The 12,531-nt window shown below is 39.9% G+C and overlaps 1 protein-coding gene across 1 annotated transcript in view; it reads left to right on the plus strand.

Moving 5' to 3' along the window:
* The first annotated feature begins 443 nt into the window (after positions 1-443).
* Positions 444-12,531, plus strand: part of KCTD8 (potassium channel tetramerization domain containing 8) — a 259,474-nt gene continuing 247,386 nt past the window's right edge. The window contains exon 1 of the mRNA XM_017544896.2: positions 444-2,460. Coding sequence (XP_017400385.1) covers positions 1,491-2,460 — 970 coding nt within the window. The 5' untranslated portion in view covers positions 444-1,490. The remainder of the gene's footprint in view (positions 2,461-12,531) is intronic.

The following is a 12,531-nucleotide window of genomic DNA, read 5'->3' on the forward strand; positions in this document are numbered from 1 at the left end:
CAATCAGTTTATACATTTGGCAGGACGCAATAGTTTTGAGTAAAAGGATTGCATGATGATGCCTACGGAAACCCCTGTTTTAAGTCTCAGTCCTTTGGCAAATATATTGTTTTCTTTCATTGGTCAGTTAGGCTCTCTCTGCTTCATGTGATCAAACTTCAAAACTGGCATAACATCGTCTATGGGTGTGGCTTATAAGGATCAATGACCTTATAAGTGACCTTTCTCTTGGGGTTAGAAGACTAATAAAAATATCAGCACTTCTCTTGCTTGATGGAGTTGAAAGGGAAATGGAGAGATTAATGAAGAGACTGACGGGCATTAGAACGAACAAATGGAGTAAGTTTCCTCTCGGGCTCCATTTCTCCCTCTATAAACATTTATTGGGCAGCTACTATAAAATCAAATATTGTAACAATGTCAGAAGGAAACAGTCGTTACATACACTCCTTTATTATTGTGAACTGAAACCAGATTTCAGAGTTTTAAAAATTATTCAAGAATATTCAGTGCATGCAGTCGTGAAATTTGACTGTAAAAGAGGTACGGGCATTTAGCTCTTCACTTAAACTGTGTCATAAAGCCAGTACAAGAGATTTACCTTCCCACCCTCCCGTAATCTTTTTGCAATCACTGCTCGCAGGCCAACATTTGTTATGATTTCAGATTAGGAGCCTGGCATCTTTGCTTTAATCAAAACCTATTCTCCCTTCTCTGCTCCTCCACTCCTTACCTTAATGAGAATGTAAAACACTAGTTTTGCCGGGGAGAGAGGCAAGGAAGGAAGGAAGAGAAGAAGGAAGGGAGGGAGGAAAAGACTGGGCACTGACCCAAAGAGGGAGCGAAATGAACTAAGGAGAGCGCTGTCTTTTTTCTTGCGCTTGTTTTAGGCGCTCCCTGCCCGCCTCTCCCCGCCGACCGCGGAGCTGCACCTCTAGCTTGCTCGGCCCTCGGCCCCGCCCCCTAGCGTCGGAGCCCGGGAGCCTATCTCTTTAAATGACAGCTGAGGCTCGGGTCCCAGTCCGGGGCTTGACGTCAGTGCCGCCTCCCGGGCTGCGAGGAGTAGTTAGCGCCACCGTCGGCACTCGGGCCTCGGTGCGCACTCGCTAGCCGCCGGGGCGGCGAGTTTTCTGTGCTTCTACCCCTCCTCCCTCCCTCCCCGCGGAGAGTCGAGCGGCAGCCCTAGAGCCTCTCCCAAGTCTCTCTCACACTTCCCCCCCCTCTCCCCAAAGGAGCAGCCGCTCCTTCTTGCCTCTCCACTGCCGCCGCCGCACCCGCGGAGCTCCTCTCCCGCGCGTCTCTCCTCCGATGAAGCTCGGGAGCCGCCGACGCCGCCGCTGCCCCGAGCCCTGAGTGGGGCCGCCCCAGCCGGAGGCGCCGCCCCGCCCGAGGGCGCAGAGCGCCAAGGAGCACGCGGAGGGCTTGGGGCAAGGGCTCGGAGAACGAGAAAGTGCTGCTCCTCGGGTCACTGGGCCGGCGGCCGGGGGACTATGGCTCTGAAGGACACGGGCAGCGGCGGCAGCACCATCCTGCCCATTAGCGAGATGGTCTCCTCGTCCAGCTCGCCCGGCGCGTCGGCCGCTGCCGCCCCGGGGCCCTGCGCACCCTCGCCCTTCCCCGAAGTAGTGGAGCTGAACGTAGGCGGCCAGGTCTATGTGACCAAGCACTCGACGCTGCTCAGCGTCCCGGACAGCACTTTGGCCAGCATGTTCTCACCCTCTAGTCCCCGGGGCGGCGCCCGGCGCCGGGGCGAGCTGCCCAGGGACAGCCGGGCGCGCTTCTTCATCGACCGGGACGGCTTCCTCTTCAGGTACGTGCTGGATTATCTGCGGGACAAGCAGCTCGCGCTGCCGGAGCACTTCCCCGAGAAGGAGCGGCTCCTGCGCGAGGCCGAGTATTTCCAGCTCACCGACTTGGTCAAGCTGCTGTCGCCCAAGGTCACCAAGCAGAACTCGCTCAACGACGAGGGCTGCCAGAGCGACCTGGAGGACAACGTCTCGCAGGGCAGCAGCGACGCGTTGCTGGTGCGCGGGGCGGCGGCCGCCGTGCCCTCGGGCCCGGGAGCGCACGGTGGTGGCGGCGGTGGCGGCGGCGGCAGCGCGCCGGACAAGCGCTCGGGCTTCCTCACGCTGGGCTACCGGGGCTCCTACACCACCGTGCGCGACAACCAGGCCGACGCCAAGTTCCGGCGCGTGGCGCGCATCATGGTGTGTGGGCGCATCGCGCTGGCCAAGGAGGTCTTCGGGGACACGCTCAACGAGAGCCGCGACCCCGACCGGCAGCCGGAGAAGTACACTTCCCGCTTCTACCTCAAGTTCACCTACTTGGAGCAGGCCTTCGATCGCCTGTCAGAGGCCGGCTTCCACATGGTGGCGTGTAACTCCTCGGGCACCGCCGCCTTCGTCAACCAGTACCGCGACGACAAGATCTGGAGCAGCTACACCGAGTACATTTTCTTCCGTAAGTTCGCAGCCCCGGCGTTTCTCAGCACCCCTCCCCCACCGCCGGTTCGAGGCCCGCTGGATCCCCGAAGGGGTGTCTGGGGCAGAAGCTGGTTAACACCTTAGAGTGAGCGGCTCTCCCGGCACAACTCCCTTAGGCAGTAGACCCGATTTACGTTTCTCCCCTTTGGATATTTCCGTCTCTACTCCCCCTTTCTAGAACTCAGTCGCACCCAGCTCCCAGGCGTCTACTGCCTGAACTTTTTTGATCTTGCTTTCTTGCCCCAGCCGGCTCCGGATGCCCGGGGGCTCCTCTGTTGCGGAGAACAGGGTAGGAGAGACTGGGGCACAGAGACCCTCCTCCACATCTTTCGCAGGACTCCTGGGGGTCTTTTCACGTGGCCTTCAGTGGTGTCCCTGCAGAGGGCAGGATGGCATCACAAGGCGTTGCCCTCGCACCGCCTGGATCACCTGCTATTGGTACGGCTGCAGCGCTCCAGTTAGGGTGGTTTTTCTAGGGGGTAGGGGAGAATTGTTGAAGGTACCTCCAGAGCCCCTCGAGGGGACCGGAGATCAGGAAAGCAGCTGTGGGGAAAGGGGACTCCTTGACAGATGGAAACCCAAATTTCCCAGCGTCATTTATCTCCAATGTGATTGTCCAGTGTTTGGGACAGGGAAGGGTGGAAGGAATTAGAAAGTTTGGGTGCCTTAGTGCTGCCCTTAGGGCTGGAGATTAGGACAGGGTGAGTGTGGTGGGAGGGAAGGAGGTGGGGAGGGAGGGAAGACAGGGAGGGAATGGTTGTGTTTTCTTCTTGAGTGCGAAATCCAGGGCTGAGCCTACTTTCTCAGGGTAAATAGAGTGATATTCTGAAATGAGAGCGTGAGGGAATAGATTTGGGAAAGCATCCGGGATGCGTTTTGCAGTGCGCTTCCGGAGCGGGCTACTTGGAGTTCAAGACTCTACCGAATATCACTATCTGAACCTGCACTGGGAGTTGGGGATGGGGTGGGGCTGTGGTGGGCACAATTCTCAGTGACATTTGTAAAGTGAAAAGGCAATGACTAGAGAGCGATTTGGACAAATGAAAAGCCAGCTGGGATGGCAGCAGGAACATTGTTTGGCAAAACGTTTTTCCTTTGGCCAGACACAAGTAAAAAACCTGCCTCTAGCGTTAGGGAGAGTAGCCTTGAAATCCTGTGATGAAAACAGACCAGGTTAAATTGTATTTATTTATTTTGGTAATTCAGTCACTACAGTAATTGGAAACTGAACAATTTTCTGGACTTTATTTTGACTGGAGAAGTGGAAGGGACCTCTCCTTGCACAGGTGCAAGCTTAACTGGAAGGTTGGCTTAGTGTTTGTATATTCTGGTAACTTGGAGGTTGGGTGACAAACCACAGCACATAGATTCTTAGAGTTAGACTAGATTCTTAGAGTTAGACTGCTTTGTAAAGTAGTGCTGGATTCTTGAGAAAACAGTTTCAACAGAGAAGCAAAAATGAAGTGTCTGTCCACTGAATTGGTAGTTAAAAACCTGTCAATTATATCAAAGTGTTACTTGTTACACAATAAAAAGATTAATGGTCAGAAAAGCCACCCAAGGGAAGATATTTTATTGCTTCTATAAAATTGACACCTCTCTAATATATATTGTGTAATTAAGTATTTTAGCACCATTCTTTACATTTTACTCCTTATCATTGTGACCTTTGTCAACAGCTTTTTAGATTTTAAACCATTTAATTCATTTCAATGTAGATTTCCAAGCCTGTCGGAAGATGAGGTAAAATGAACTTTTGGCTTTCTTGTAGTGTTTTTTGTTAGAGAAGATATCAGTATGAATGTTCTGCACAGTTAAGTTTGTGAAATTTTGAAAATCTTTCTTGGTTTTGGTCTTTCTTAATCCTCTAGAAAGATGTTGACACGAAAATGATTCTTACTTTGGTTATGAAGACATAATACAAGTTCTCTCTACATTAGAAAAAAATGCCCTTAGTGTATCGAAACTGGAAACTTAACTAATTTAACTAATGAGATAATTTTGAGAGATATTTGAAATTCAGGATCTGTTTCACTTGTAGAGCTAGAGAAGTGTTAAATAAAATATTCATATTATGAATAACTACTTTCAGAGTACTCACATTATTAATGACCTCTGAAATTCATTCATAAAATTCCCAGAAATCTAAGGAGGCAACCTACTTTGGGAAAGAATATGCAATTCCAGATTAAATATTGTTTTTTTGAAGTGGTAAGCTAGTCATTGGTCAACCAAATAGAGTTGTCATTTTAAATTTTGGATGTAAAACTTGTCTTGAATATTAGAATACATATATTTATTTTTTTTTGCAGCTTTCATTATATTTCTTACACAATATTTTGAATGGGATTCCTTTTAATATTTGGTGAATGAAAATACACTGTAAAATATTTGTATTTCCATCCTATTCAGTTTAGTTAATGACAATGTATTTATCTTATTTCGCAAGTCTCTATTTAAAAAGGTTATTACTGTTATTCATAAGAGCAAAATTACTGGATGACCTTGTTTGTCCACTTATGTTTTAGATGCAGAAAATAACCTTAATATCTTTTATTTCCCCTGTTGACACACTTTTTTTCAGAAAATACTTATTTGTTGTATGACATTTATTTAGTGTATGACAAGTATCAGTCATTTTAACACCTTTTAAAACCCGGGTTACATGTGATCTTAGTAGTTTGAAACTGTTGTAGTTTATACACCTGAGCATCAATTTTAATTCCTCCCAACCCCCACCATCCCTGCCACTCCTGAGTTTCTGCACTAGAGGGAAGAAAGTGGCAAATGGGTCAGTAATCCCAGACACTGTGATTTTCCAAATGAGTGACCTTGGTTAAATTATGTACTTGATCTCTTAGTTTCCTCATCCATATTATAGAATTTATCACAGTACCAGTTTTATAGGATTTGAGAATATACATATAGTGCCGTATGTGACTTATAATAAAAAGCTTAACAAATGTTAGCTGTTACTACTGTAAGTAGCATGTTGCTATCCTTATTATTATTGTCAACATTAAATTTTAATTTTGTTTTATATTAAGTATAGCTAATTGTATAGTTAATAGAAAATCACTTTGCAATTAAGTGATAGCATACTATACTTTCAGAATTATGAAATAACCAATAAAATAATGGATTTCTTTCCTTGAATATTGAAATTGAATTTTTCAGGCCAAGTCACTGAAGGTTGCTATTCATACCCCAATTGGTTTTTCTGGATTGACTTCAACAGAACCCATTTCCTATTCAGGGCCAAGAAGTGTTTTAGCACTAGGACTTGAAACTTTGGCAGTATATTTTGATAAATACTGAGCTAGATTCATATCTCCTTAAGCGCTTGTATCCAAGTCATTGGGTTCTTATGCTCAAGGTTATATACAGGCTATTAAACTTTAATATCAGCTTCATTTGGCTACATGAACACTTATATCTGTTCTCAGTCTTAACTCATTATTTGTCAAGTGTTTTTACTACACTGCAACATATACTGGTACTATTAAATTCTATATTATTCAAACAGTGATTTATTGTGCTTTCTGCATTTGGGGGATGTCTAGTAAGTGTCGTTGTGGCTACCTTCAGCAGTATCTGGGAGACAAAAAAAAAGACATTTTATGTTGGCAATGTATTATATAGAAAATAGATAACGTGCTTGGAATGTGACAGGTAGATTATCCTTAGATAAAAACTAGCTTTATATGTTTCCTTTGTTTCTCATAATCAGTGAGTTTGCAGAAAAAGTAATACTGATTTATTGCTCTTCTCTTCTAGTAGTGCTTCAAGTTTTGAACTCCGTATTTTGGTTGAGCAATATATGTGTGAAAGTACACCCTTCTTTAGGTTGTACTTGATATTCTTTAAGTTTGGTGTATCTTTTTTATTGTTGTTGTTTGATGTATGAGAATGCCAGATCTAGGAATTAATGCTGTTACTGAACTGGGCTGTGAAACATAATTTGTCTTAATGGATTTTTATATCCATTATTTCAAATTCATTATGATTTATTTCACTGTGTTAGGTTGAAGAAAGCTAGTTGAGTTGAAAATACTCAAACAGCTATTCAATCCTGTGTTACCATGCTTGCTGAATTAAGAGCTTTCTAAGAAATATCTTTAAAAATCATTTTGTTTAGGCGCATACCATTAGATGCATCTTTTATGAGTCTAAAATACTTCTTTGATTACCAAACATCATTTTATGGAAGTTAATTTTATTAACCACAAGTTTAAAAGTTGATTATTTTTTCTCCCAAGTTACTACTTATTTTTACAACTACAATGTGAAAATGTTCTCTGCAGCCACATGGCTGAATGACTTTTGAGTTAGTGGGGAATAAGCAAAAGGAGAAGATAACTTTTTAGAACATCAAGTTTATGATTTAATGCATCTAGTTCTAGTAATAAAGCAGACAAAATGACAAAAATGTTGGAGAGCAAAAAGTTTAGAGGCTGTGCTATGGCACCAATTGTTGTTTAATGCCATCGAACTTTTATATCTGGCATAGTACTGTCTTTGAACTTACCGAGTTTTATATGGCTATGGCTTTGGCTTTTCCTGCCACAGCTTTGTGTGGGTCAATCTTTACACAGATAATGCGGCTGAGAAACTGAGTTGCTACAAGCTTTATTTGGTAAGGTTCTTTCTCTTGTCGCTTAGGATGCTAGTACTTACAATTTATGTGCATGTGTGTATGAGTGTGTGAGTATACCTTAAGAAGAAAAAAATCTCTTTGGAAAAAAGAGAAATATGTATAAAGCCAGTATTTAATTATTGTCTATTCTACTGTCATAAATTATCAGCTGGAATCTGTTTAAAAATGTGAAAGTGATTGCTTGTCATTTAAAAGTCACTCTTTTTATAGTTAATATTTTACATATAGTTACCGCTACTCTATATTTTTTAAGTTGCTAAGAGTACATTTCACATGTTCTCATTGCAAAAAATAAGATTAAGTAACTTTAAAATTATAAAAGTAGTATGTGTAGTTTTAGGGACTTTTGTTAAAAAAAGTACAGTTTTAAATCAGCACCACTAGTAACTGTTAATAAAATCTTGATTCATTTCCTTCCAGTATTTTTTCTATGTACATGTAGATAAAAAGACATATTTTTAAACAATCATGGTCATACTATATAGATGGTTTATATGCTGCCTTTCTTTGGTTTATTTAGTTATATACATTTAATAAATTTACGCATTTAATGAAATTTCCCCCATGACATTAAAATTTATATTGACATCTTAAATAACAAAAGTACAATACATATACATTGCCACAGTTTTATAAATATTGGTATTGAATATTTTGTCTGTAAGCTTAGACAAAAATTTGATTATTTGAAGATACAGAATCTGTGCTAAAAAAAGATTTACTGTCATATTTATTATCACCTAATTTTGTGATGTGTTTTTTCATACATTACTTTGTTTACTTCTCATAACATCTCCTTGAGCTTGATATTAGTTCCCTAATACTTCGATTAGAAATCTATGATTTAGGACATTAAGTAACACCCCTGGTTCGTAGAGCTTGGATATGGCTGAGCTGGGATTTGACTAGTTCTGTCTTATTTCAAAGTCTTTACTGTTAAATCATTGGAAAATAATGCCTGTTTCACACAGTCAATTTGAAAAATATATTTCAGTATCTATTGCGTACTTAGAACTTCTATCTATAGGCAAAAAAGTGTGATGTGAAATGTATATGAGTAAATCTAAAATTTTAAAATTTATGTTAAATATCCATAGAAATATAGTAAATACATATTTTGTGTCTTTACTTGCTGGAAGGGTTAATTTTATAGATAAATGCTACTGTATTCATGAATATTATTTTTATAATTGAAGAAAATAAAAATTTGACTCAATTTAGCACTTTTTTGTGTGGTAACCAAGTTATAGTTTTGATAAACCGGTAACACCTTTAGGCTCCATAAACTGATTTAAATTTAAAGTACATATTTTTTTCTTTAATACTATGGGGTTATAGCATCAGAGGTTTTGCAAGGACTTATCCAAAGATCAGAATAATTTTATTTACAAGATTTCAAAGTCATTCCAACAAGTACATTAACTACTTTATAATTTGTAAGTATAATGGGAACTATAGGTGTCATCTGTCTATTCCATATAAGTCTCATTACTAGTTTCTATTAATGATACAAGTTTCTGATTAGTGTATGATTGTCTTACAAATGTAGTTGTATTTTCCTTTTTTTAACAATGCAAGTGTATGAAGTATTCTGTGCTGAGTGTATATCATTTATGTTTATTCCCTGACCCATTGGTTTTTCAGTGTACCCCTTGGTATCATAGCCATGTAATGTTAAGTGAATTCCTGCTGTGGAATCCTTGACACTTTTCTGTCTGTCTTTTCCAGGTGTCTTAGGATAGGTCCTTCATTGTGTTTTCTACAGTATGTAATGATCTTTTCGCATGTTGATCTTCTGCAGTAGCTTTCTCTCTCTGTGCCTGAGAGTAGTATTCTCAGCTCCTCAGGGCAGAGGCTAAGGCCACATTAAGAACTTAAAAAATGGACATAGGCATAAGCAAGGACTTCATGACTAAAACACTGAAAGCATGGGCAACAAAAGCCAAATTAGACAAATGGGATCTAATTAAACTCCAGAGCTTCTGTACAGCAAAAGAAACAATCATTAGAGTGAACTGGCATCCAACAGAATGGGAAAAAATTTTTGCAATCTACCCATCTGACAAAGGGCTAATATACAGAATCTACAAAGAACTAAAGCAGATTTATAAGAAAAAAACAAACAAACCCATTCAAAAGTGGGTGAAGGATACGAACAGACACTTTTCAAAAGAAGACATTTATGAAGCCAACAAACAAAATGCTCATCATCACTGGTTATTAGAGAAATGCAAATCAAAACCACATTGAGATACCATCTCACTCCAGTTAGAATGGTGATCATTAAAAAACCTGGAAACAACAGATGCTGGAGAGGATGTGGAGAAATAGGAACACTTTTACACTGTTGGTGAGACTGTAAATGAGTTCAACCATTATGGAAGACAGTGTGGCGATTCCTCAAGGATCTAGAAATAGAAATTCCATTTGACCCAGCAATCCTATTACTATGTATATACCCAAAGGATTATAAATCATTCTGTTGTAGAGTCACACACACACATATGTTCATTGCGGCACTGTTTATAATAGCAAAGACCTGGAACCAACCCAAATGCCCATCAACGATAGACTGGACAAGGAAAATGTGGCACATATACACCATGGAATATTATTCAGCCATAAAAAATGAGTTCATGTCCTTTGTAGGGACATGGATGAATCTGGAAACCATCATTCTCAGCAAACTGACACAAGAACAGACAATCAAACACTGCATGTTCTCACTCATAGGCAGGTATTGAACAATGAGAACACATGGACACAGGGAGGGGAGCATTACACACTGGGGTCTGTTGAGGAGTTTAGAGGAAGAACAGCAGTGGGTGGGAAGGTTGGGGAGAGAAATGTGGGGAGAAATGCCAGATATAGGTGATGGGGGGTTGGAGGCAGCAAACTACCTGCCATGTATGTACCTATGCAACAATCCTGCATGATCTGCACATATACCCCAAAACCTAAAGTACAATAAAAATAAAAGTATTTGTTTTCTGAAAGAAAGTGCGAATTAAGGAAAGAACTAGAGATGTTGGAGTTTTCATTAGGTTTTTACTGAATTTGAGATTTAGTCTCTCTTCAACTTGAAACACATTTATTGAACAACTACCAGGCTAAAGCATGGGCAAGACATACCTTGTGTTTAAGATGATTGCAATAAACTTTATGTAAAGGTAAATTATTTTATAGAGAGGTTATTTAGTATGTTAGTAAGAGGGCAAAAAGGAGTATTGACATGAGACATTGTTACATAAGCACCTCTATGGAATGAAAATCAGTAAAATATTAATTAAATATGGGACAGATTAAAATAATGTTATAAATGAAGTTGTTAGATTTGTAAACACACATACGCGCTTGCACACACACACACACACACACACAAACACACACACTTCTTTATGTTGAAATTACTGGTGGAAGCTGGGCACTGTGGCTCACACCTATAGTCCCAGCACTTTGGGAGTACAAAGTGGGCAGATCACTTGAGGCTAGGACTTTGAGACCAACCTGGCCAACATGGTGAAACGCCATCTCTACTAAAAATACAAAAATTAGCTGCGCATGGTGGTGGGCGCCTATAATTACAGCTATGTGGGAGGCTGAGGCACAAGAATCCCTTGAACTCAGGAGGCAGAGGTTGTAGTGAGCCAAGATCATGCCACTGCACTCCAGCCTGGGCAAAAGATCAAGACCCTATCTTTAAAAATAAACAAATAAATTAATTAAAAGTAAAATTATTGGTGGAATACAAGTTGTAAGGGATCAAAAATTAAGTGACTTCATTAGTTTAGAGTGTTGGGCAAATGTTCTATACCCAAGGTCTACCTGCAACTACAGGTAGTGTTGAGTACTTGCTTAAAAAAAATCTTAGATGCAAAGTGACTGTGCCTCCTGACATGGTCAGGCCTTACTATAAAAATTAAGTATAGGAAGTATCTGATAATGCAGATATGGTATCTGTAAAAGTGAAATCCAGTTAATTCTAGCTTGTAATCTTGACTCATTTTTAAAAAGGCATCTTAAAATGTACTTAACAAGTATTGCTATTTAATAATCACTATTACAGTATTAGTTTTACTTATGTTTATTAACTTTTTGTCAAAGTAGTTAATAAAAATAAACCAACTTTGCTGGTAATAACAACATATAGCTTCATGATTCCTAACTGGATGCTTATTAGTTCCATGCTTATTCAACATTAAACTTAGTTAAATATACATTCAATAGTTAACTTAGAGTATTATTTCTACCATATTGTAACCAGTTTCCCATTAAACCCTGCTTTTATAGGGGGAAAAGCAAATAAAATGGAAGAAACTAATATAATAAAAAAATTTGTAGTATTGACAATATCACCAGAGTAGTGAGTGATTTAAATTTAAACACTCAGATTTGTTATTTTGGTTTATTTCACCAGTTACAATATCAAAAACCTTGAGAATAAGATTCATATTATATTGCTCTTTCTCATCATTTGGCGTAATTAGGTATGCTTTCTAACATTTGGTGTATGTGAAATAGGGAAAATATTACTGTGCTTCTGGAGTGACAATGCCAGAATCTGTTGGCCTCTACTTCTAAGAGACGAATACTTGAACACTATGAATGGTTTAATACTTCTAAATCAGATACCTTGAAAAATTCTGGCTCTAGCTTTGAGATCGGGAAAATAATTTCATGCTCCCTTCTGAAGGGAAAGTAAGAGAAACAATCATATTCACTTTAAAGCTTTGTTATGAGGATCAAGTAAAGTAGTCCATATAAAATACTTAGAATGGTATCAGGCACAAATTAAAAGGTCAATATGTGTTAGCTTTTGCCATTTAGTAATATAAGGGCCTCAGAATAATGCATAGGCAATCCCACTTCTTTATAATACATCTCAGTACCAGATTGATTTTTCTTTTTAATGAAGGTGTAAGCAACACCTATCTTTCTTTCTTTTTAATGAAGATGAAAGCAACAAAAAAACTGTCCTGAAATGGTCATGTTATCATTAATGAATTCTTACTTTTTAAAATTATTGACCTGCCAAGTATAAAATACATTTTAACGTATTATTAAAATAAGTTCATTCTAGTTGGCTTTTCACTGATTAGGTGGAAAAATGGACTCTTCCAAGTCTAGTACTGGTCACTGGCTAATTATGACACAATTAAAAATAATGCTTGTAGTCAATGGAAATTGTCTCAAACTATAGGGCAAAGCACTTCTTAATCATAATCTTTATTTATATTTCTGATGAGGGCTTTTAGTTTGCATTTTCAACAGTTTTACACAAAATAACAAATTGTCACCGAGCCAGGTGGGCTCAAACACTGCCCAGAGTCTAGGCATTTGGCCAAAATTTCAGGCTAGATTTTGGATTCAAATACATATCTTCACAAATTT

This window comes from Cebus imitator, unplaced genomic scaffold (genome assembly GCF_001604975.1).
Source record: "Cebus imitator isolate Cc_AM_T3 unplaced genomic scaffold, Cebus_imitator-1.0 Scaffold173, whole genome shotgun sequence".
Classification (NCBI taxonomy): domain Eukaryota; kingdom Metazoa; phylum Chordata; class Mammalia; order Primates; family Cebidae; genus Cebus; species Cebus imitator.